The sequence below is a fragment of the Haemaphysalis longicornis genome, unplaced genomic scaffold (assembly GCF_048455015.1).
Source record: "Haemaphysalis longicornis isolate Haplotype H1 unplaced genomic scaffold, Haemaphysalis longicornis Haplotype H1 scaffold_10, whole genome shotgun sequence".
Taxonomy (NCBI): Eukaryota; Metazoa; Arthropoda; class Arachnida; order Ixodida; family Ixodidae; genus Haemaphysalis; species Haemaphysalis longicornis.
This window is the reverse complement of record NW_027526204.1, coordinates 11,850,685-11,875,260: the sequence shown is the minus strand read 5'-3', so window position 1 is coordinate 11,875,260 and position 24,576 is coordinate 11,850,685. Positions and strand designations below refer to the sequence as shown.

Here is a 24,576-nt window from a genome sequence, read left to right as displayed (position 1 = left end):
TCCGCTTTGCTGGTGTTCTCACAGCATTAGTGGCGTTTACTGCTGTTTACACTTTTAAAACATTGAGACAAAAAAGTAAAACCTGAATAGTTACAAAAAAAAAACAATATAAAAACCGCAATTTTATTTAAAACTTCATGAATGCAGTAACGAGCGCTGCAGTCGAATGAGATGTTGCGGCGTACAAATAGGGGTCGCTTGGTGTAGGAATAATGTATGATTTTTTTCTCACGTGGCGTGTGACTAATGCGCAACTCCTGAATACAGAAACACGTGCGCGTGATAGCTCTGGTTTGCAGCTTCCATTTAAGCGAAAATCGAGACGTAATGGTAGGACATTTTGCTGTTGCTGGCGGTAGTTGGAGCGTTGTTAACGAAGGCTGCTCACTGTCGCTTTTCTCTCCCAGACGAAGGCCAATCAGGCAGAGAAGAAGCGACGCATACAAGCCCGGACGTCGAGGCCTGTGCATCCGAACAGTCGCAGGGCGCAACAGCTGGCCAGGAAGAAGATCCACAAGGACAAGGTTAACACGTAAGATCACTCCCCGTTCAACGTGTGCAGTGTGTGCAAGCTACTCAGACGTAAACATTTGCTGATGACTGATCAGTTTTATATTCTCGTAATGCGTCCCTAACTGCTGCGAAAAGGTGTGTGTATCCGATCGTACCTCATCGACGGTACCTAGAAATCAGGGCCGGGATCGTATGCAAAATGAGCTTGAAAGACATTATGAGGGGCCTTACGATACGAAATCACCTGGGGTGGTCGTGGGATTTACAGCGGAAACCTGTTTAAACCATCTGCGGTGTACGAACACCGCAGGCCGTTTCAACATGTTTTGCGCTTTCACGACGGAAGCAAATGTGGTGCTGGTGGGATTACAGGGAGCGGTACCGGTAATAACGCACGTTTGATAATTGTGCGCGTGGCTTAAGATAACGAAAATAGAGTTGAAAGCGCAGGTATGATAAGGCTGTGTCTCTTCTACCGGCAGCCGAGAGAAATACCAAGCCAAAGTTCTGCCGCCGCTCGCTTCTCATTGGCTTTTAAAACCACGTGACATTTCCCTTCAAAACGGCGTTCGGTATTTTTCACGGCGCATCTTCCGCCGTAACAAAAGCGAGGGCCAGAAGTTACCTACTTTGGCCTAATGTATCGTAACCTAGCCTAGCCAAAGCGACCCAACTGTACCCCTGTCACACGGACTGATTGAAGCGAAGCGCAATTGACTTTGTGAGCGCAGTCGACGCACCACCGCTCCTACGTGGCACATTTCAATCCCGACAGAGAAGTTGCGCCGGTTGCACTCACCATTTCTGATGTACATTTTTGATGACACACGGTGCCAAAAATGTACCTCGCGGCCGAAGTCTGGTAACTTTGCGCGGTCATAGGGATACGTAACTTATAAATGTTCCCACACGGTCATTTGGGCCAAGTTTTCTGATACAATTTCTGGTGTCATTTGAAGTTGTCAACTCTTGTGCCATCAGTCTGCAGGGACAAGAGTATCACCGCGTTCGTCCAATCGTGCTTGGAAACCTCAATTGTGCTTGGGAAACCGGAATCGAGTTCGAGCGGGATCGGGCTTGATCACGATTAACACTGCCGTGTAGCAGGGCGATTCGTATTGAGCTTGATCCAGATAAACTCAGTCGTGATTGAAAGTGCCTGTGTGAGGGGGGTATTAATGGCCTTTGTGTCAATCTCGTGATAACCGTGGGAATAATCTGACTGCACGGAAATATGTGAACAAAAAGTGTGGTGAATGAAGACGTCATATGCTGAAAACAGAAAAAAAAAAGGTTGTCCTATTCAGAATTGCAACCGCTGTCTGCAGTGTCAAAGTGGGTTCTATACCCCAGCGCCACGGAAACAGACTATACGCCTCGACCTTTGCAATCGCTGCACCGCCTGCCGCCGCTTCTCCGCGGCCTTGACGGGATTAGCGCTGCGCGACTGATAGGGGCTCATGCTGTGTTTTAGTTCTCTTTCGCTTCTTTTTGCCCTTCTGCACCATAAAAAACTTGTTAGGGTAACGTTTGTAAGTAAATAGTACGTTTAGTGCACTTCAAAAGCCGCTCCGTCATGCTAGGTTGCTTAAACGCCAACAATAGCTATCCGGGAATGCGGTTCTGCGCCCTTCTTGGCCGCCGTTACGGGCGTCGGTGACGGCCGCAGCATACTGGTGCTATCACCTCCGAATACATGCGGCACAAGTGAATTTTATTGCAGCCTAGGTTAGACCTGATACTGGCGCAATGAGAGGTATGTTTCGTTTTGCAGTGCGGACAATGCATGAGGCCTCGTTTAGAAAATGTACGTCGTAGAAAAATAATTTCGGGGATGTGATTACCCAATACCTGATAATAAATTGTGCCTTTTAGAAGAATATAACCCACGCGAAAATGTTAAGTATATTCCAAGGCTGTGCATCGTGAACGATGTGCACTCTTGCATACCTTATAGCAAGAACCAAGAAAAGTTAATTAAACCACGGAAAAATTAATGGTCTGCAAGTCTGGAAGAAACAGAATAGCTCGTACGAAAATGAAAAAAAAAGAAAAATCAGAGCAGCTTTTGAAATGCTAAAGGCAGTCGTTTAAACTTACGCCAGGTGGGACCCACGAGACCAACTAGTGCGTGAAATGCACTGCTATTTCGCAAGACGTCGGGAGGGGGGGAGGGACGGAGGAGGGGTACGCTTAACTATCGTTGTGTACCAATGCGGAGTGATCAAGGAATGAACGTTTTAGTAATCACAACACACAAGCTACGTATCCACCTTACTCAAGTTTTTGACTTCAACGAACAGCTGATCACTCGGCGGACGCATTTTTTTAGGCATACAATTCACAGCTGATAAAAGGTGCCGTAAGAAGAGTGGGATATCTTATAAGGCCCTCTTATTTCCGTGTGTGCTAGATTTTGCAGGCTCCCTGCGTCATAGACTATGCTTCGAAGAAATTTTAAGTCGCGGACGCGCATTACTCGGGAAGCCGTTCTCTGCGGTGCTCGCGGAGGATATCTCTAGCATATATGAATGTTTTCGGGCGCTCAGCTCACGACAAGACGCCCAAGCATCAATTTTTTTGTCGTGCGCTGATCCCGGGTATAATTTTAGATTATCCATCGTACTTATTTCGTAGAATGTTTGTGAAATTTATGTCCAGGGCAGTGATCAATATCTGAGATATGATATTGGCAAGCATAACTGGCATGCTGTCAGGTATGAGTGCTCCGTTAGGTTATATAAGCACACAAAACTGATTTACATCGTAGTGTATAGCCATAGCATGACCATTTGAGGAAACTGTGCTTATAGCAAGGGTGAGACAGCTGCGCATATTGCGCAGTTCTGATACAAATGTGTTTTCCTGTGCCGGGCTGCTCCAAAAGCTTGAAATTCGCAAAAATTGCGCCAAACTGTTCTAAACAGTCTGACAGTCAAGGATTGTAATGCTCCCGTCAGTTTCGGTCGCGAAAAATGCTTACTGACGGCATAATTTTCCAGCACCCCGAAAGTGATGCTGTTTGTGAAGGTTTAATTGATTGATCATTTAATACAAAATCCTCATAAAATTTCCCCGAGGTAGTCTTTTTGAAAGTCAAAATGTCGGGTTGCACACGTTATATTCTGTGAGATTTTAAAGTCTTCCCATCCAGAACCACTGAAAAGTCCTGTAGAAAAAATGCTTATGTGTACTGAGGCGTCAAACCGCTTGTGCAAGTTGATGAAAAAATGGCAATTTTTGGAACGCCGTATCTCCGGAACGACATCACGGTGCGCCGCCATCTTGGAGTGGAGAAGATTGGGAAACATGGCCGCCGAGCGAAGCAGTTGCTCATGGTTCAGGCAGAGTGCTCTTTGCCGATTTCTACCGTGGTTTTGATTATGAGGGTGGCTGGGTTTACATTTAGTCGTTTGGTCTGTTGTGGGAAGTTCTGTGACTCGAAATACGGGAGTTCAGATACGTGGTGCCCGCGAATTCGCCGAGTTTTGGCCTTGAGTGTGAGGCGCGGTGCGTGCTTGAAGTGAAATTTCGGACTGATTGCGGTTTTATAAAACGCTGAGTTATTGCTGCCTTTGACAGCGAGCTTGCGAGCACCGGGAATGGGGCGATCGACACTGCAGAAGTGGTGGCGCAGACTACATCGCCGCAAAGTGTTCAAGCAGTGTCCGATAGCGGGACGGGCTATTATTGCACGCGAGTAATAATAGCTCATCTATCTGAAGTGAAATTTAATGCAAAGAGGGAGGTGGCTAAATATACCAACGTTACTCAAATTACGATCGTAGTGAACATGCACCTTGGGGATCGAAGTGGGAGGGCTGGTGGGTGGCGACGACTGTCACCTTGCTTCGCGCAACTTTTTCTGTGGCTCTACACTTGTGCGTAAAGCCGAGTGTGGGATTAGAAAAATAATAATTTCTGCATTCACATGATAGTAAAAATGCTTCGCAATTGCTTAGTTTTTGAAATCGATATTTCCAACGGCGCTCCATGCTATCTATGCATAGGGCCTGAGAATTTAAAAATGGTTTGTGAAAGGGTAGTGGAATAGAAAAGGACTTTATTGAAATGCTGTTTGTCAAGCATCTCACACGGCAGAGAAATGAGGCTTGGGTTAAGGCATTCGATACCCACACAACATATTTTCAGAACAAAACCTCAAACAAATGCGATCATAGCAAACTCGCAAGCATATCACACTACACACAAAAAAACAAGCACGACCTCACACTACCAAAAATCTAGTCAAATAGTCACTATATTACATTGACTGTCTATAGCAAAGTGAAACAAGTCCCACCCTGTAGCACGTCGAAGCCGCTGCTATTCCGATGACGTGTCGTGGTGGGTAGGCTTACGAGTTGCCGAACGTAGCAGCACGTAATGGCGCGTGGTGGTCTTCAGTGGTCCGGATGACCGTGGTGCGATGCCACGGCTTCGCTGAGCAGCACAGCACAGCAGGAGGCCAGCAGTGCAAAGCTGCTGGTAATGGGTGGTTCCGAGCTGCCCGCTACCAAACGGTGTGATGCCGCTGGTGCGTTATCGAGCACGGCCCGAACTTGCCACCATTCCTCCCAAGACCTCGTTCCACACTCTACTCCAAATTCGTCGTCCACCTCTTCACTTCGCATTATATCGTGTGGGGATCCCATTTGCTGGTCCAGCCAGCCTCCTCCTCCTCTTAATCACTCTGTGTATGTGTTTCATTGGTTTCTTCCAAATCCTTCTTGCCATCCCATACTCTGATTCTTCTTTTCGTCTTTTCTTCTATCATCTTCTTCTCGGGCCAATCCCTCTTCGGGTACGGGCTCTTCTTACCACATGACATTACCCCCGAAATTGAAGAGTTTTTTCTCTTTTCCTCTTCGTGGAAACAAAGTCCGCAGTCCGCACGTCACAACATCAGTTCTATTAAGCTACTACATCAGTCCTACTAAACTACTAATATTCATCACACACCAAGTTCACTCTTATTTATTTATTTATTTATGATACCTTACAAGGTCAATGAGAGCATTGAGTAAGGGGGGACAAACTTCAAAGAGCAATAGGGCAGTCATCAACAACAAGGAATACACAGAAAGCGACACAACATCGTGACAAAACATGAGTAGTAACTGACACTCAAATAAATGTAATAACGCGAAGGTTTGCTGATATGCAAGAAAGCTTGGATAACAAGAAATTCAGGGTACATGAAAGAAACACAGTGAAAACATTCTGAAGTCCAAGGTATAGAATTCAAGTGATCAGCACCGGCAGTGCGACTGAACGACAAAAACTGGGAGAACAATAACATGCATCAGAGGTAAAGCATAGTAAAAAAAAATCGGAAGGCCCAGGTGTACAACATACAGACGCATTGTCCAAAAACACATACTGCCAGCCGTACGAAGGCCCGTACCAACATAAATTGCTGGTCTAAAACTAACTTCAAATCCTACCCTCAATCAACATGTAACACAACAGACAACAATTTTTCATTCCCTTACACTAATCTACTCATGCAATCTGCTCCTACATTCTCAAACACCAGTCTACTCAAATACTCTACTCTAACCCGTCAACGCAATCAAACACTTCATACCCTTACAACACCTTGTCTGCACCATACCACAACATTTATGCTTTACATCAATACACAACCTATTTTTCATGTTAACTAGTCTTTCTAGTCCTAGTCTTTCCAGTCAACTCCATGATTTCAACCGGCTTTGTTGAGCTTTGACTTCATCTTCACCTTCGTGCGCCTCTTCCATTCAGCACCTTTCGCTACACTGTCATCTCTGCTTGAGCCACCAGCAATGTTCACTTGTCTCGCTGCCCTATGACCCGTGACCTGTCTCCAGTCCTTTCTCTCGATTGTGCACGGCTGGCACGATTTCTTCGTTTTTGTCTTTGCGCGTCTGCGCTTTCGCTCTCTGACGTTGGTACTTTGGCTACTCCTGGAGGAGAACTCACTGCATATCTTTTGGCCGACGCCACCTTTTCTGAGGCGCTGATTGCGGAGCCTGCCGTTCGTCTTACAGGCCTTAGCTGGTTCTCTGCACGTCATCTTGGTAACGGGTGCTAACGCTACGAACTTCCTAGCTACCGTACCACTTTTCGCACAGCTCCACTCGGCACTCTAACCTTCCTAAAACCCAAACTCTTTTTCCTCTTCTGCTTCGCAAGCTTACGAAAACGCGGGCATTTTTTCTCGCCCGCTTGCTTCTCAGCCCCATTACCTGGTGCTGGCAACTGCCTTTTACCTGGGACCAGCACCTGTCCAGTGCCCAACCTGTTTCAGTGTTATGTACATTCAAAACCGATTAAAAAGTACACGTTTCTCCCCGGAGTCGCCAAAAATTTGATTTTTAGGCTCCTGAGGTAACGTAATAAATTACTTTCTTCTGCTCCAAAGTTGAGATTTCGCTGCTCCAAAAACTACTCCCAAATCTGATTAAGCTGTCTCACCCCTGTTATAGAGACACTGTTAGTAAATTTCACGGCAGTGACAATCATCTCCATATGCGTATCCTGGTTTCGCGACGCCGACCTGTGATGCACACCTGGCGCTCGTACAGATCGAATGTACCAGACTAAGATTGCATTAGACACATTTACACTCGTAAATGTGCCACATTTGCGAACAGAGTGACTGCTCGACATAAATATGTATTTCCAGCGCCTTCAAACGGTAAATCTCAGTCGTGAACGGGCCCCGAAAGCAGCGGTGACACTGGGGAGCGGGCCGGAGACTCCTGCGGCTGGTTTCGAAACGGGCCGCTAGGGGGATTTCAGTGGCGCCCCTACAGGCCGCGCTCGAGGCGTATTGGCAGGACGGAATTTCGCCGTGTTCCAAAAATGTTCCAGGTGGCATGGTAATCCAATCACAAGTGACTGCTGGGAAAAGTTCCCCGCTGTGTTTTTATTGCCTGTGTTTACTGGCTACATGTTGAATAAACACTACCATTCAAGAAATCGGGCTGGTGGCCGGATTTTTAGGCACTAAGAAAGCACATCTTAGGCACCTCAGATAGGCAGGCAAAACAACATTTTAGGCCCCTAAAGTCGCAAATATAGGCACAATACATTTCTACATGAATGCAAATAGAGTGGATCCCCAGTTATATGTCCCCGGATTTTACGGCAACCTCGCACTTAAAAGTGAACTTGAACTGCCCTCAAAAGTGAAACATGAGGTTAAATACTGTTCATACAGGTGTCTATTTTGCTAAAAAAGGCATTTATAAGCACTATAAAAACACCACAAAAGCCCTTCTTAACATCCAGTTTATGCTGGATGTGGTGCGATAAGAGTGGAAGGAACAAAATAGGCATTTGCCGGTCCCTGATCCAGTCTCTAGTCATAGAAAGAGGTAATCAAACTTGGGCTGGCACTTTCAGTTGAAGATTGTGCTCACTTAAAAGCAGGGGTGACACAGCTGCGCATATTGCGCAGTTTTGATACAAATTGGTTTTGCTGCGCCGGACTGCTCCAAAAGCTTGAAAATTGCAAAAATTGCGCCAAACTGCTCCAAAACAGTCTAAGAGCCGAGGCTTTTAACTCTTCTTCAGTTTCAGTCGAGAAAAATGCTTACTGACATAATTTTCCTTAAGTGGTGCTGTTCGTAAAGGTTTAATATTGATCATTCAATAAAAAACCCATATTGTCCCCGAGATAGTTCTTTTGAAAGTCACAATGTAGGTTTGCACATGTTATATTCTGTGCGTTTTCAAAGTTTTCTCATCGAAAAACATTGCAAAGTCCTGTAGAAAAAATGTGTACTGAGGCGACAAACTACTTGTGCAAGTAGATGAAAAAACGACAATTTTTGGAGCGCCGTATCTCCGGAACGGCGTTAGTGTGCGCCGGCATCTTTGTGTGGTGAAGATTCGGAAATATGGCCGCCTGGCGAAGCAGTTGGTCGTGGTTCAGGCAGAGTGCTGTTTGCCGATTTCTACTGTGGTTGTGGTTATGGGGGTGGCTGGGTCTATATTCAATCGTTTGATCTGTTGCTGAAAGTTGCGCGACTCGAAAGACGGGAGTTCATAAAAAACAACGTGGTGCCCGCGAATTCGCCGTGTTTCGGCCTTGAGTGTGAGGTGCAGTGCGTGCTTGAAGTGAAATTTCAGACTCATTGCGGTGTTATAAAACGCTCAGTTATTGCTGCCTTAGGAGCGGCAGGAATGGGACGATCGGCAATGCAGAAGTGGCGGCGCAGGCTACATCGCCGCAAAATGTTCAAGCAGTGTCCAATTTCGGGACGGGCTATTATTGCAAGCTAGTAATATTGCAATGGTTCATCTATCTGAACTGAAATTTAATGCCGAAAGGAAGGTAGCTAAACATACCAACGTTACTCAAATTACGATCGTAGTGAACGTGCACTGTGGGAATTGAAATGGGAGGGCTGAGGAGGGGGGGGGGTGGTGGATGGTGCGCCAACTCACGTCACTTTGCGCTAGCTTTGCCTTGGCTCTACACTTGTGTTTAAAGCCGAGTCTGGGATTACAAAAATAATAATTTCGGCATTTACATGATAATAAAAATGTGTTACGATTGCTTAGTTTTTCAATTCGATATTTTCAATGGAGTTCCATGCTATCTATGCATAGAGCCTAAGAATTTAAAAATAGTTTGTAAAAAGGTATTGCAGTTTGTACCTTGTGATACTTTCGTAGAAAATCGTTATTGAAACGCTGTTCCAGTGTTATGTACGTTCAAAACTGAATAAAAAGTGCACTCCCCACCCCCCCAACCCGGGTAGCCAAAGATTTGATTTTTGAGGCTTCCAAGGTGACATAGGATAAACGTCGTCCTTCTGCTCCAAAATCGAGATTTCGCTGCTCCAAAAACTGCTCCCAAATCTGATTCAGCTGTCTCACCCCTGTATAAGTTAACCAGCAGCATTCGGCTGACTTTTGGTGAATATCGTGAAGCTTTAGATAGGTCATTACAGGGTGACGTGGTCCAGGCGCCTTCTGAAGAGAGAAAATCTTAAATCAAGTATGCTTGAAGAGACCAAAAAACACAATTCAAAATTGATAGCGAACCGGCAAGGATCACAAAGCCCAGACACAATCTCACAAAAGCCCAGTTAAGAAATCTCACTACTCGGTTCAAAATAGTGTGAAGTACAAATGGACTATCTGTGGCCATCAGAAAAACTGTCAGATATCAAGGGGGTTAGTGGGCGTAACAGGGAATGATACAGTCTGTTGAGTTTTGAGGGATACTGTGGCTGCCTGAATGCAAGGGTCCACATGAGCACCTTCCATGCACAGGACGAGACCTGTGAATGTTGTGGAAGGGATCAAGACAGTTGAGTGCGTAATAGTGAAGTCCCGCCCCAAATGGAGGAAAATGTCGACTTTTGTGAAGTAACGAAGTTGAAAGGTGATGCAGGTGTTAACTGGCCAGCAAGAGCCACTTCAGGAGTTCAGGTGGTGCGGGGAGGAAAAGAGCTGGAAGGGCCTTCATATTATGTAATTTGACATGCCACAGCTGCACCTGGGCTGTGAGGGGGGGCGCTGTAGTGGGGGGCTCCAGATTAATTTTGGCCACCTGCAGGGGATCTTTAACACAGGGGCATTTTATTTTCTCATTTTGCCTCTTTCGAAGAGTGGCCGTCGCTACTGGGAATCGAACCTGTGTCTTAGCCTTAGCCAATGGCCATAGCCATTGAGCCACCGCCAGCGGGTTAGAGGGAAAATTGTTATGGGACCATCACAACCTGTAGCATAGGCAGAAATATTTTTCAGGGGGTGTTATCCACCACCAACAGAAAAAACCTTTAAGGAAAGATGGCGTGCATGAAAAGATCATGTCATTTCTTATCTAATTTTCGTATTGTGTTTTTACAAATTCATATGGCAATGGGGAGTGTGATCACTGTGGACGAAAAAGGTCGAAATGCACAGGGGACAGAGGGGGGAATGCACAGCTTAGAAATTTTTGGGGTGGTGTTCTGACACCGGAACACCCCCACCCTGGCTATGCCCCTGATCACAACTGTGAAAGGGCTGTGTGCATTCTTTAGTTTGGACAAAAGGAACACTTGCAACAGCCGATTACCTTAGGTAGGCAGTTTGCCTCACACGATTCAACAAAATAGACAAAATAAGGGGGCTATCCTGCAGAATTTAAACTGTAGCGCGTGAGTTGTCATAGAAGAGAAAGTTTTAACTTCCCACAGTAAGGTTTCAGCAAATCATCTTTGCAGCCCCTCAGCAATGCCTTTACCAGGTGGATTAACACCTGCACTTTTTCTTTTCTGACAGCCGAAAAAAACAGCTGTCGCTCAAGCTAAAGACGAAACGTAAGTGAAATATTCTTTGGCATCAGTGCTTGCCAGTTATCGTATAACAGTGGCATTTCTGAATTGATGTTTCAGTGGAGAAGCTGTCGTGGTTCCGGGAAAAGTTGTGCGACTTCAAGGCAGATAGGCTGGCCCCAGGGGAGCTGGATGCCCTGATTGAAGAGTAAGAGCCAGTTTACTCATGCCGAGATGGAAGAAAGTGGATAGATCAAGGCTGGGTGTTGCATGCCTGTGTCTTATGTAGAGAAATGTTTGGAAAATCTAGGTTTAAAAAACACGCTCAAACCTCACTTGTCTGTTGTGTTTTACGCTGTGTGTTGCTTACAACCGCTTCCAACTGTGGCCTTGTCATTTCACTTCCAAGCAACAACCGCCAGTTCTCAAAATAATGGTGTGTAGACTGAAGATATTGCAAGGTATTTGTGAGAGACTATGGCATCATCTGCCCAAATCCTTTCTTCTGCCTAGCCTTGCAAAGCACACAGAAGTTAGATGAGAGTAGTGGTATTAAGTCATTTTGACCAATTTATGTGCTTTTGTAAAAAAAATAGGACCATTTTTCTTAGATGACCCCACATACCGATCTGCTTATGTCTTTCTTAGTGCTCGGAAGCTGTGGGTCGGGGCATATTTGCCTGGATATAAACTTAGATATAAATTTTACAGATGCCAGGGCTTGAATGAGGCAAATAAACTAAGGCTGGGCATCGTGTGCTCGTGCCTTTAATCAAGAAACATTCACAGAAACTGAATTCATTCATGCTCAAACGTCACTTGTGAGTTTTGATCTGCACTTTACTTGCTGCCACTATCGACTACGTCACCCCCTTAGAAACCAGTTCATAACATTGAGGCATGTGGTCTGTAAAAACAAGGGGCCTGGGAGGGCAGCATTGAAGAGGGTCTGTGAAGCTGCCTGCCAAAATACTTTCTGCTGTCAACCTTTCCAAACCATGCTGTTGCGAGTTATAAGAATTGTATTGCTAGTTTGAGTGGTAAAGAATGTAGCCTGTGTTCCAGGTGACCAATGAGAACAATCAATATGCCATTGCTTCTGGAGCAAACAATGTTACTTTAGCACCATCTGTTCTTCTGCAGTGCTATTAACATTTCAGAGGAACATGTAGAGGGACACTTTTCAACTTTTCTAGAGCTCAGCTTTACATTCTAGTAGCACAGTTTTGAAGTTATGTCATCTAGCCTTTAAAGTTGTGTCGTTTCACCCTTATTCGAGGGCCTGTCTTCGAGGGTGACTGCAACTAAGCTTGAAGTGTGACACGTGTGTCCGAAAAGGGTCCATCTGCAAAAATTGATAACATTGCTGACTTTTGAATTCTTTTCTTGATTCAGATTTCTCACAGAGGCCATTGCTGGCTAATTGAAATTGAGAATAATACGCATGCGTGGCTAGGAAGGAACAGAATAAAGCACAGCATAATTTGCATGCAATAAAATTTCAGCTTGAAGGAATCGGTGGGTGTTTTAACAGACATAAAAAAGTTTGCAGTGGTAATTACAGCGGACTTGTTCTTTCATTCTAGGATTCTAGGAGTACTTGTTTACCTCTGTGGTGTTGCAGGTATTTTCGTCGCTTTGACCACGAGCTTGAGCACGTCGGCAACATTGAGCAGATCCGGGGCCCCGTAATGCAGTTCAAAGGGCGCCGTGACGCGATCAAGATGACCCTTGAGAAAGAAGTCGGGGACTACCATTCATGCGGCATCGGTTAGTTTTTGATTCGCTGATCCTGTCTCATGTTATGTAGTATTCATGCTGATTGATTGTGCCATGCTGTCATGCAGAAATGCCAGACCTGCTGTCTCCCGACGCCTTCAAAGTGTTCATGTGAGTCCTTGTTATCTCCTCATGGGCTGCCTGCATGTGTTCGCTGTTGTTGGAACTCTGCTGAACATCTTCTACTGAAGGCCTAGCCCCGTCTTTCCGTGGATTCTACGATGAGATTTTATGCCGCCACAGGTACCTTTCCTGGTACCTATCCTGGTACAAAAAACAGGAATATTATTTCTAAAAAACACTTGCACCACAAATGTAAAGGCTTGCACAGGAACTGTTATTGTGGGTTGTGCAAACCAGATTTCATGCTTGCACAATAAAAAAATTAGTCAGCAAAGTAACGTTCATGATTGCCGAGGCTGAATTCAATTTTGCTAAAGTTATAATTTTTGGCAGTAGTCTAATTCACCTGTGTAAAGTGATTTGCATCGTGTAAAACTGCGCTCTGCTTCTTTTCAGGGAGTGGGATGGGAGCGCTGTGTCATACTTGCCGAAAATCAACATGCGGGTGTTTTCCAAGGCAATGCTGGAAAAATAAGCACCGTGACAACTCAGCAGTCGCTTCATCGGCCACCAAGTGTGACCATTACGTCTTGCCATAAGTTGCTCTAAGCCCTTCCAGGAAATTACCTTGCTGCAATACTTTCAACGTGGCAGCTGACAATCTACTCGAAATTTGCCACTAAGTTTTTATCAGTGCACAGTATCATTGTGACGGGGAACATAGAACGCTAGGCCATTCTCAAGCAGAAACGCGCAGCGTGTGTCTAGCGACTACGGGATTTGCTTTCCTAGGTGGCTAAGGTGTCGTGGCTAAGCTCTGCTTGGTTTGAATTGGGCAAAAAAATTCTTGTATTGCGGATCTAACCTAAATGTAATGAGAGTAGGAGGATCTTGCCACGGCTGTGCGAAACTAGACCAGCCACTTGTGGTCTTCCCGTCACTTTCCTCAGCGTCCTTCCTCCTCTACTGCCCACAATCCGTGTACATCTCCTTAGTATCTTTTTGGCGGCATGCATCAGCAGAAATTATAGACAAGCACAGTGTCAGGGTTTCATAGAGTGAATCAGGGCACAGGTTTTTGGGTAAAGCTGTGCATTACAGTTTGTTCCTTTTGCTTGTGACCTTTTGCATTTGCCATCCTCAACTGTTTTTGATGCGAGTCAAAAAGTGACAGCCACTGCTTTGCCATGCTGCATACCACTGTCAGTCATTCATCTGAAGTATTTAACCCACCAGACGCATGCACGCATAAGTTTAGCAGGTGTTTGCTTTTTCTGGTACACTTTTCACTGCCTCCCAGTTCTTACAGAATGTTCCCTACAAAATGCCTACATGTGTTATTGATGAAATACTTATGTATATGTTCCTACATGAAACTTATAATTTAATAACCGTTGAATAAAGATGGCAAACAGCACAGAGGGTGTACTCACTGTATTTTATTTGTTGAGGCAGCTCATAACTTTGTACAACTTGGTTCGGTAAAAGTCACGTTTTCACGAAAGGACTAAAAGGAACACTGAAGTGATTTTAAAAGGCTGAGATTACTTGTGCAGATTAAAATCTGCCATCCAGGTTTTTGACTACTCTGGGTCCATTTGCATGAACTTATTGGGTACAAAAACGAATTCCAGAGTGATGTTCTAGATAAACCATTAGGCTGTCTTTAGACCTCATGCTGAAACTTGCAGCCATGTCATCTCATCTGAATATTTGCAAAAATACTGGTACGTCTGGCTGGGGTGTACTAGTTGAGTTTCTGCATTATTTTCAGTATACCTCTATGTATTTTGGAAGCCATTATAAATGAGGATAATAGTGTTTCTTGGTGCTTTGGGGTTGAGTGATCTCAGTAGTGAATCTTATACAAAAGTGCCACAGGTGAATTTTGGCCTATGCTTAGGAAACCTGTACCTCAAGAAAGTTCACTTCTTTGACATGTAGCAGGTGCTCACAGTTTCTAAAAGGTCAAGCTCGTTCTTTCAGCCAAACGGTTTTCACTAGGGTGTGCGAATACGAATTGAATAGCAAGTGCTCGAATAATTCGATTCGCGAATTGAATATCAGATATTCGGTAAACCCGAATACTTGATGATGATGATATTGTATGCATGTGCCGCCATCTGTCAAGTGCAAAGGGAGGCTTTTTTTTTCATATGGCCGCTCAGGCTGGTTCGGGTTCGTTTGTTGGGCAGCCGCTGGTTTCGCAATCCTCATTGTTCAGTGAGCGTGCAGAGGTTGCTTTTAGAGGATTTCCTGCGTCGTGTGCGTGATACGCACCACGTACGTACCAGCGTACACTGCGTACGGGACAGTGAGACCGCGTGACTGGATACACCGTCGGGCTTGCAAGGGCCGCGATCCACTGTACTCCGTGTACGTTAGGCCTGTGCTAGGCCTCCATTTGCTGGGACATTAAGGAGCAGCAGCAAGCAGCAGTGGAATAAGGGATTGGTTTTTATGCACACACCATGTGTGTGGTACGGAACGCGTACGTTGTGATATACTGTGCGCGCGCGACCTGTGAGACTGCATACCGTATGCCGTCAGACTTTCAAGCGCCGCGATCAGCCAAGCATCGGCGCTGCCCCACGTCCGTTTCCTAAAATCTTGCATAGATTTTTTGAGTAAGCGACATGGCACAAAAAAAGAAAAGTGCCATCTGGAAGCACTTCATAAAGGTGAGCCCACAAGAAGCTACTTGCACCAGCTGCAATGCCAAGCTTTGGACGCCTTCAAGCACAACGACCCCACTTGCAAACCACTTGAAGAGCATGCACTATGGTTTGCAGTTTGTTTTTGGCGGAAAGTGGGAAACAAAGTAGTTTCGCGAGCGCAATGCAGCCCATCATCAAAAGCAAATTTGAGCAGCCTAAGGAGCTGCCGTTGCGCCAAAGGGAAGAAATAACGGCTAAAATTGCCCGCATGCTGGTGCTTGACCTGCAGCCGTATGACTTCGTAGAAAGTCGAGGTTTCAGAGAGCTTGTGCACGAAATGGAGCCCCTGTATAAAACACCCTGCCGGACAACCTTTTCGAGAACAGTTGTTCCCGAGCTGTACAGGGGTACTGTCAGGTCCATCAAAGGGATCATTCATTCGGACATTCAAGACGGGATACAATCCCTCTCGTTCACTAGCGACATGTGGATGTCGAGGTTGAATGAGAGCTACACTAGCCTCACCTGCCATTATTTGACCGCCAACTTCGAGTTGCGAGCATTTTCCCTGAGCAACATGCTTATGACAGAGCCACACCGCCTGCAACATCTTGGCCCACCTGCAGGAAATGATGGCAGAATGGGAGCTGCCACTGGACCAGCTGCCAATATACTTCGCAAGTGGCAACGCACGGAATTACCGTGCTGCCCTTAGATCCCTCCTGTGTACGCCCCTTCAGTGTTTGGGCCACACACTGCAACTGGCCATTAAGGATTCCAAGGAAATCGCTCCTAGAGTCCCTGACATTTGGAAGAAATGCCGGGCAATTGTGGGCCATTACAAGCACAGCGCCAAAGCCACAGCAAGCCTCCAGGATTGTCAGCGCCAGCTGGTACCCACACTCAAGCTTATTCAAGATCTAGAGACAAGGTGGAACAGCGAGCACGATATGCTGTCCCGCCTCCTGCAGCTCAAAGCAGCTGTCTGTTTGGAGCTTGCGACTTCGGACACCACGATTGCCAGTTTGACACCACAGGAGTGGAGGACTGTAGAGGAGCTCGTGAATGCCCTTGCACCAGTGGCGTCGGCGACCGAAGACCTTAGCGGGCAAAAGTATGCCACTTTGTCTGCAGTTATCCCGTTCCTGTATGGAACCGAAATGGTACTCAGACTGCATAGCGGCAGATGACCTCACTTCACTGTTCGCAAAAAACATGCTCAAAGCAATGAAAACAAGATTTGTTGGCTACAGCGAGCAAAAGGAGTATGTCATGGCCACAGCTTGCGACCCAAGATTCAAGAACATTTTTTTTTGAGAAGCTGCTTAAGAGATGGTGCTCATGGAGTTTGCACAGAGTGAGCTGGAAAGGTCAGCTCCAGCACCTTGTGATCGCCCAGGTCCCTCAGCACCTGTGCCGTCAACAACCGAGCGCGCCAGTGGTATATGGGACCAGATTGAAAAGCTGGCCATGTCTGGACAGAAGCAGCTTCATGCGTCTAGTGGGATCGAAGAGTTCTGGCAGTACCTTCGCGAATCAACCTGCGGCAGGAACGATTCGCTGGCGTATTGGCAAACAAGTGGGAAGAAGTACCCCAGCGTTGGCACCCTGGCCATGAAATACTAGGGCATTCCCGCCACGCAAGTTCCAAGCGAGAAGCTGTTCTCTACAGCGAGAGAGGCTGGCCTCAGAGCACGTGCAGCAGCTCCTTTTTCTCAATGAAAACTTGTGAGCAGCGACAAAAATAAAAATGCATGACTACCAGATATTTGCCCTCTTATTCCATGGCTGTATATGGTGCAGTGACTACCCTGGTGTGGGCTCCCAGTCATTGCTCCCACGTGGTTGAGCGTATTCAAGTATATTTTAAGGAAATTTGGCAATATTCGACATTCGAGTTTTTTTTTTAATTCGATTCGATTCGAGAGCTACTATTCGGCATTCGTACACTCCTAGTTTTTACACAGACAAGCTCCTCGTTTCTGATAAGTTGCCAGTATAGCTGTTCTAGGAATGTAGCATTATCAGCGGTTACTATGAAACATAGCTGCACATTTAATGAAAAGCTGGGAAATTGGTGACAGTTCTGTGGTTTACCACTGCGTATAGCCGTAACACCCATGCAGTCCAACAAAATGCTGTTCGTAGGCTTGCCTACAAGAACTTCAAAGCTCAAGACACCCCTCTCACAGCAAGTATGGAGGACTGAAAGCTTCAGCCCTGCTCAATAATGGCACCAGGCTCAGGTGCAATGCTTTCCAGATCCCCCTCGACATTGGTGATCATAGCATCTCGAAGGGCTCAGCCAATAAACTCTTCTCCCTATTCGTTAACCGTGCAGCACTTTCTGAAAAGATGTGTTGCATGTCTAAATACTGAGTGCAGGGCACTTGGAGGCAGTCTTTTGGAGATCCTCCCAATGCCATTGAATAGACGAAAGAGAGAAAGCGAGAAATCACTATTTTCCAAGCACGTTGGCTAGGAACGCGTGGTGGCTGCTGGCCGAAGGCTGGGAGTGGTGGTGGCTGCTCGGTCAAGACGAAACACTGCGTGGACTAGCAGCACGTAGTTCCAAGTTTTGTGGGCGTACTCGTAATGGCAGCACCAACTTTTGTGGGCGTACTCGTAATGGCAGCACCATGAAAACGAAGTCGCCGTACGTATACAATATGTTAATGCATGTCAATGTATAATAGCGTGACGGAAAGAAGTGCAGAATGGAAGGGGGCCTTGTGTGTAAGAAACAAGATATAGTAAAAGCGGGTGAGGTGGGATAGAAGGTATAAAATTGTGGAAGGCACCGGCAAAAATGGCAATAAAATCAACAAAATAGGTGAAGACAAAGGGGGCAAATGTTGGCTGCCATTCTTTGCAAGCTGCCTTATGGCTAAAGCTCTACAGGAAAGGGGAATAGAAAAAACATTGACTCGGGGCTAAGCATGCAGTCATATTACAATATGGAAAGTTGAGCAATGGAGCAGCACAAACAGGCCAAATAAACTAAGAAATAGACAACAAGAGAGCTGCACGTTTTATTCATGGACTGCACCTGTGCACACTCAGGACAACAGTGCCCATTCTGTGCAGCGCTCCATATGTCCTCTTGTTGCGCGCTGTTTCATACCAAGGTGAATGCCGTCCTCTGGTTTTCTTTCATCTTTTCATCTTCGTGAAGCTGTGGCTAGTCTTAGCATGCACCCCTGACAAGCTTTCTGTCCCTGGTTCAAAATGTGTCTCTTGTACCCTATATCCTCTAAAGGGGCGATGAAGAGAAAATGCAAGTTTGGTTCATTCAAACGATTGCATCACTGAAATGACACTGACACCACTTCTAATGTAAACTTCACTCAAATACGCTGCATAGCGAGGGAAACAATAGTCATGCGACTCGCCAGCTACTTTTCTATTGTGAACTTATGACGTAGTATGGGCAGCAGCTTGCAATTTCATAAGGCTGGCAAAATCGAATGAGAAACGTTGATTATAAGCTTGAAGAATGGACTGTTTGCCTTTGAATGTAGCACATATTCCTTTGACAGCAGTGAGAGTGGTGGGGTAAGCAATGAAAGTTATGAACAAATGTGCTAACATAAAAGCAGTTAGTGCAGCACTTTGCCAGGCGATACAGCTTGAAACAGCCGCTGGGCGAGTTGGGCTTGACACGACACTGGCCAACTGACATAAGCGGCACAGCCACTTACGTTACCCTACTTGTCAACTCGTACTCGATGTTTCACGAAATGATTGCTATCAAGCGCAACAAACGTCAGCCCTCAGGTAAAAACTGGTCAAACTACTATTCACGCCCTGTGTAAATAGTAGTCCTTGAATGGTATTGCTGTGCCATCTAGGATGGTAACTATGGTTACCAGAAATGTAGTCTTTGAATGGTATTGCTGTGCCATCTAGGATGGTAACTATGGTTACCAAAAATGCAGTTTGTTGCGTGGTGCCAGCCAGTCACGAAACGTGATGCAGAGGGAGAATTGAAATTTTGGCTTAAATTGTTTGAATTGTCAGTGAATAAAGCATCTTTTTTCTGCTGTATAAATGCTGGGTGTGTAGTAAACACCAAATCTTTTCAATAAAACATTGTATTTTGTTGCCATGACCCCTTTAAAGGAGCCATGAAGACAAAATACAAGTTTGGTTCATTAGAAAGACTGCTCTGTCGCAATAACAATGATACCGATTTCAACGCAAACTTCAGAAAAATAACGGAGATATTAAGGAAAACGCGTGGAGGAGTGGCGACTTGCTAGACAGTTTCCGGCAAATTTTCTAGGACGTCACAGAATCGTGTTTGGGCGATTGACGGCGGCCGAACTGATCAATCGCCAGGACACAAGACAGGATGATTGTAGTGGGCCACTAGTTCCGTTTGATCGAATCACTTGAATGCTAACCTGCAGTTAAGACACTGAAAATTATGTTTTTAGTGATGGCCTATATGACGTCACTCGTGCCGACAACACGTCACTGTAGCGCAAAATTTGAAATTTCTCAAGTATTTCTTGAGTTTTTATTGGCTAAAAAACGTCTTCATGGCCGGAATGGAGCTGAGTGAGGTACTGAAGCCTAACTCTTTCAAGTTAACCAAAGTTGTATTTTGTCTTCATGGACCCTTTAAGTAACTTGAAAAATCTATTCCTTTTTCTTGCTCTAATGTTCCTCAAAGCGTTTTTTAATTTCATGTAGTTAATTTCATGTAGCATGTAATTTCATACTTGCTTTCTTTTTTCTTCCAGGATGACATTTATAGCCATGCAGCCTACCCTTACAGAGGAGCCCTGCAGTGTCACTGTATCTCGGTGACAGACTGTAATTAGTGTCTGTATTTTATCAAAGGATCACTAGTTTTCGTCTCAACATTTCCCCTGCTACCAAAAAGATGTATTATGCAAAGGCCCCTTGAGGGTTATCTACGGGTGGCCTTCATTGACTAGTGTTCCAGGTTGCTTGTGGTTAGAGGGTTTTGGCAATTTGAAAAAGCATAAATCCATGATTGTTCTTTTTTGCTGTGCCTCCTTTGTCGGAATGACCACCCTGTGTACCTGTGCAGTGCACTTTAAAATTGTATACTCTGTAACTACCTCATCAACAATTTAAAGCTGCAATCTTTTACTCGGAACTGAATTTCCTATATTTCCTGCCCTGCCAATTGAAACCATGAGATTGATTTTTCGCAGTTGTATATGAGTCCTAGAGAATGGGTTATTTAGTTGTGTTATCTGTCCATGTTTATTGAGATGCAGACCATTGATCGAGCCACAGTCAATATTAGCATTAGGTTTTAAACATGCGATATTTTGTCGATACCATTCCATAATTTCATACTAGGCAATTGATGACAACTATGAACTTTTAAAAGCAAATCTGTTGACTCATCAATTTTAACCCTACTTTTGGGCCACATTTAGTGTACTTCCAAATTTAAGGTTGTAACACTTGATGCACAGAATAAATTTTCAACTCTCTATCACAATGATTTGCTACTAAATTGTGCTTCCATGAATATAAACTTGTTACTGTATATTCTCAGACAACATTGCAATTGTTTTCCCATGCACCGCATCCTGGTATTACTCTGCAACTGTGTCTCATATTCTAACCGATAACACTGAGAATTTTTTCAACCAAAATCAATCGCGTGAGAGCTTAATGTAAAACCATGAAAACATTTTTGCTCCACCATTGCTCATTCTATTTTGTTAGCCTCTGCATGCCGTCACTGGTTTTTTCACCTCTGATAACCTTCGTACTGAACCAGTGCCTCATTAAGTCCAGGGCCTTCTTGTTTTCTTTACAACCTTTTCTCAACCGGTTTTCTTTCAAAAATTTACAGCAAAACCTTGTGCTTCTCCTGATGCAGGTGCAGCAGCAGAATGGGGTCATGGCTGGGCAATTGCAAGAGCTTTTCAGCCAACTTTGGGGACGAACGCTGTCGACAGCCCGGTCATCTGTCAGAGAGGATTGAAGCCGCCCTCGGAAATAGCCAAGAGCAAAAGAGTTTTCGAGTGTCACTTGTGCCCGTACACGAGTAACTTTAGCACCACTCTGGAAAGGCATGTGATGGCTCACACAGGACAGAGGCCTTTCAAGTGCAGTATGTGTTCGTTTGCATCCGCTCGCCGAAAAGACTTAATGATCCACACACGCAGGCACACGGGAGAGAGACCGTTCTTATGTCATGTCTGGAGCCGCCTTCAGGCAACAGCAACACCGTAAAACACATGTCTATAGAGTGCACCTAAAAAAAGCAGTGCAGAAAGCAGGCCCGCCTGTTTAGGTTTATACAAGAACTGCCATCAAATAAAAAGTACTGCTTAGAGCTTGTGGTCATTGTCATCATTACATGGTTGGCACACAGTGCAAGACAAACACCTCAACTGCATACCTTCAACCGTTCCTATGCTGCTTTACCAAAATTCATTTTTTCTGTTGGAGTTTTCTTCTCTCTTTTTACCAACTCTCGTCTTAACCCGAACTTACACCTCAAAAAAGCCACAGAAAGGAGCGTAGCATGGCACTTGACAATGGATTTTGTACTTTTCGTTGCTACAGCACCAGATGCGCCACTTGGGAAGAAGCTGTGGTGAAGCTTTTTGGCTGAAAGCATGCTGAGTAAACAGGAATGAGGACAGCTTTTCTCTGTTGCTAGGCAGTGCTCAGTTGCATTGGCCGTCTGCTGAAGAGATCACCTGGTGCTAAAGATGTGCCCTCCTCTTCCATCTCATTCAGCTCGCCACTCAGTCGCCTGTGCCCCTTCACTCCCACACTACAACTGCATTCGCCACTGGCACAGCTCTGAATTTTGTTTGTAACTTATTACAGTGTAGGCCATTTATAATGTAAGTGCTTATAGCGCGGGACCGGGTATAATGCGGGTTTTCCTGGCCACCAGTACACCTCTCATAGAACTCAATGCATAAGCGTACCGCTTATAATGCAGTTTCTCTAAGCACAGTACTGTTTCTATCTAGTACAGTTTTTTTGGCAAATCTGCTGATCGACCAGTGCAGCTGGGGCATCATTTGTGTCGCAAAAAGAAAGAAAAAAATGAAATCAGCCATCCGACACAGCCTGCACTCACTTTCTCCTCTTAGACACTCACAATAAAAAATAGGCACCCCTTAGTTAGCGTGTTCCATTTGCAATCGCGTGATAACCACAACTGTTTTTGCTCTCAGCATATGTCTGAACATCACCTCCTGTATTTTTACAATGCCAAACGCATTGCGCGCTTCCTAATGGGAGTCACTGGTACGCCTGCAGTGCCTAGATTTCGCAAGGTGGGGCCCCGAGCTGAACCGGGATCACGCAACCGTAACTAATTTCGAGAGTGGCTTGTCCCTGGTTGCAAAGGCAACCTATGTTTGAGGTCACCGAAGGAGGGGCGCCCCCGCCAGCGTAAGAAAACTCAGGCTTCTGGCGGAGCACGTTTTGCCAACATTGCCGCTTTCCACCACGCGTCGCGCCGGGATGAACCGGTCACGTGACTAAAGCGCTGGGAAGGCTACAGATTGGGGGAGAGTGGCCGGAAAAGAAGGAGAGGGCCTGGTTGGCCGGTCCGGGCTGATGCGTTTGACATTGTAAAAATACAGGAGGCGCGATGGTCCGAAGATAACAAGGCCCCCTTTCCCCTGGTCTTGGTAAGTTGTGCGAGTAGAACCTTGCGCAGATGAGCAACCACCCTTTTCTTTTCGAACAACAGAGCGCGAGCTGGGTTTCCACTACCTCTACGTAGTGCTGATAAGCAACTGCCTTTGGCATCGCATAGGCAATTGAGGCACAGACGAAAAAAAAAAACCTGGCTTGCATTCTTATCATGTTGTCATGCCAGCATAAACCGGGCTGCTTCCCTATCTATGGTATCCATTTTTCTAGACGCTAAGAAACGCATATCCCTGAAAACATAAAGTATAATTTCAAGCTGTGCTTGCAGTTTGTATGACCTTGCAGCAGCGCCTGATACGAAAAAAAAAGCGAAATAAAAATACTGTACGTTTTCAGGTGGTGGGCATTTGAGTGATGATAAGCAAAGGATGATTGAAGGGTAGCTTGTGATAGGGTTGGATTTGCGCATGTTTTGCTTATAGTGTGGATTTTCGCGGCTCCCACAACATAACAATGAACAGTCCACACTGTCCCATTTCTTGATGCTATGAAGTGCCTCTTCATTTGGCCAAGCATCAAATTCTGCCTTGTGGTTGGTCACTTGCAAGGAAAGCCATGGTTCATAACACTGCAGGGCAGTGAAATAAGTGGTGTGAAGCGGACAAACTTCTGAAGTGGAAGACTTCTAGAAATCATCACCCAACATCTTTCTTTTTGATGTAGACATGCAAGATTCTTGGGGAAAGTTTCGTAGTTGCAGTGTTTGCCAAAAGACTTAATTTTTACATCGAATATTGCAGGCTGGAAATTTTCGGGATGGGTTCTGACATCATTCCTGGTAAGTACCTGTGGCCTATAGACAGCATTGAGATTGCTACACATAATAAACATCTTTAACTGTTGCCGCAGTATCAGCACTTTCATGACATCTAGAAAGTATAGCATTTGTCAAGCTTATTGCTATAACTATCCTAAATGCAGAAATATAATACTAAACCATTGCAAAAGTTCATCACTTGAACAGAGGTGGTGGTTCTGCGAAGCAGCGCACAGACTGTAATCTAGGCGGTTACAGAATCTGCCTGTCCATAACCACTTAGATTGTGTTGGCCACAAGTGGAGATAAGGCCACAACCACTTCCTTTCTCGGAACATTGCTGGCGCTTGGCGGGACAAGGACGACAAATTACACACAACTGGAGCGCACACTACCAACTGATTTATTAATCACAACAAACACAACTTATAAAGGAAAAATTCAGATGACGTGAAAGGTGGAGTTAATCAATTTCGCTGAAAATGAATACAATATTTGTCATGCGCATGCGCTTTCCTACGAACTGTCAAGTAGTGCCATCTTAGTTGTCGACAGTGCAATCGATGGCGAACTGATAGTCTTTTTCTTTTCGGATGGCTTAACCTTCCCATATCTCGCGGGTGGTCGTTTCTGAAGATTCAAAGAGGATCGTGGTGCTTTCGAATTTCGCAGAGCACTCGTGTCTGGCGCAGTGGGCAGCCAAGTGCCCTGGGGCTGAGACTTGCTCGCACATATTTTTGTGTTCTCTGAGTCGTTCGTTAACGCAGTGTCCAGTTTGGCCAATGTAAGCCTTCTTGCATGACAAAGGTATCCTATAGACAACCCCCGAACAGCATGCGACAAACTTACTCGTGTGCTTAATGCCACA

At 45.3% G+C, this 24,576-nt stretch overlaps 1 protein-coding gene across 5 annotated transcripts; it reads left to right on the top strand.

Moving 5' to 3' along the window:
- The first annotated feature begins 174 nt into the window (after window positions 1-174).
- Window positions 175-21,605, top strand: LOC144158185 (translation machinery-associated protein 16 homolog). 5 transcript variants are annotated; one of them, XM_077688873.1, is made up of 8 exons: window positions 175-330; window positions 408-532; window positions 10,783-10,820; window positions 10,896-10,983; window positions 12,400-12,545; window positions 12,623-12,665; window positions 20,023-20,085; window positions 21,147-21,605. In XM_077688873.1, exons 1-8 carry the CDS (start codon window positions 328-330, stop codon window positions 21,316-21,318), a joined length of 678 nt encoding a protein of 225 aa, XP_077544999.1. In that variant the 5' UTR covers window positions 175-327; the 3' UTR covers window positions 21,319-21,605. The 5 variants fall into 5 exon arrangements, with proteins under 5 accessions (XP_077544999.1, XP_077545002.1, XP_077545003.1 ...); XM_077688876.1 differs by having other exon boundaries at window positions 20,023-20,104; window positions 21,147-21,280; XM_077688877.1 differs by having other exon boundaries at window positions 20,023-20,095; window positions 21,147-21,247.
- The last annotated feature ends 2,971 nt before the right edge of the window (window positions 21,606-24,576 follow it).

What these genes read in the sequence shown, in the direction of transcription:
- LOC144158185 (XM_077688873.1), top strand. An exon ending in CTGGATGCCCTGATTGAAGA is followed by an intron (nt 10,984 to 12,399) that starts GTAAGAGCCAGT and finishes GTGGTGTTGCAG; the next exon opens with GTATTTTCGTCGCTTTGACC. An exon ending in CTACCATTCATGCGGCATCG is followed by an intron (nt 12,546 to 12,622) that starts GTTAGTTTTTGA and finishes GCTGTCATGCAG; the next exon opens with AAATGCCAGACCTGCTGTCT.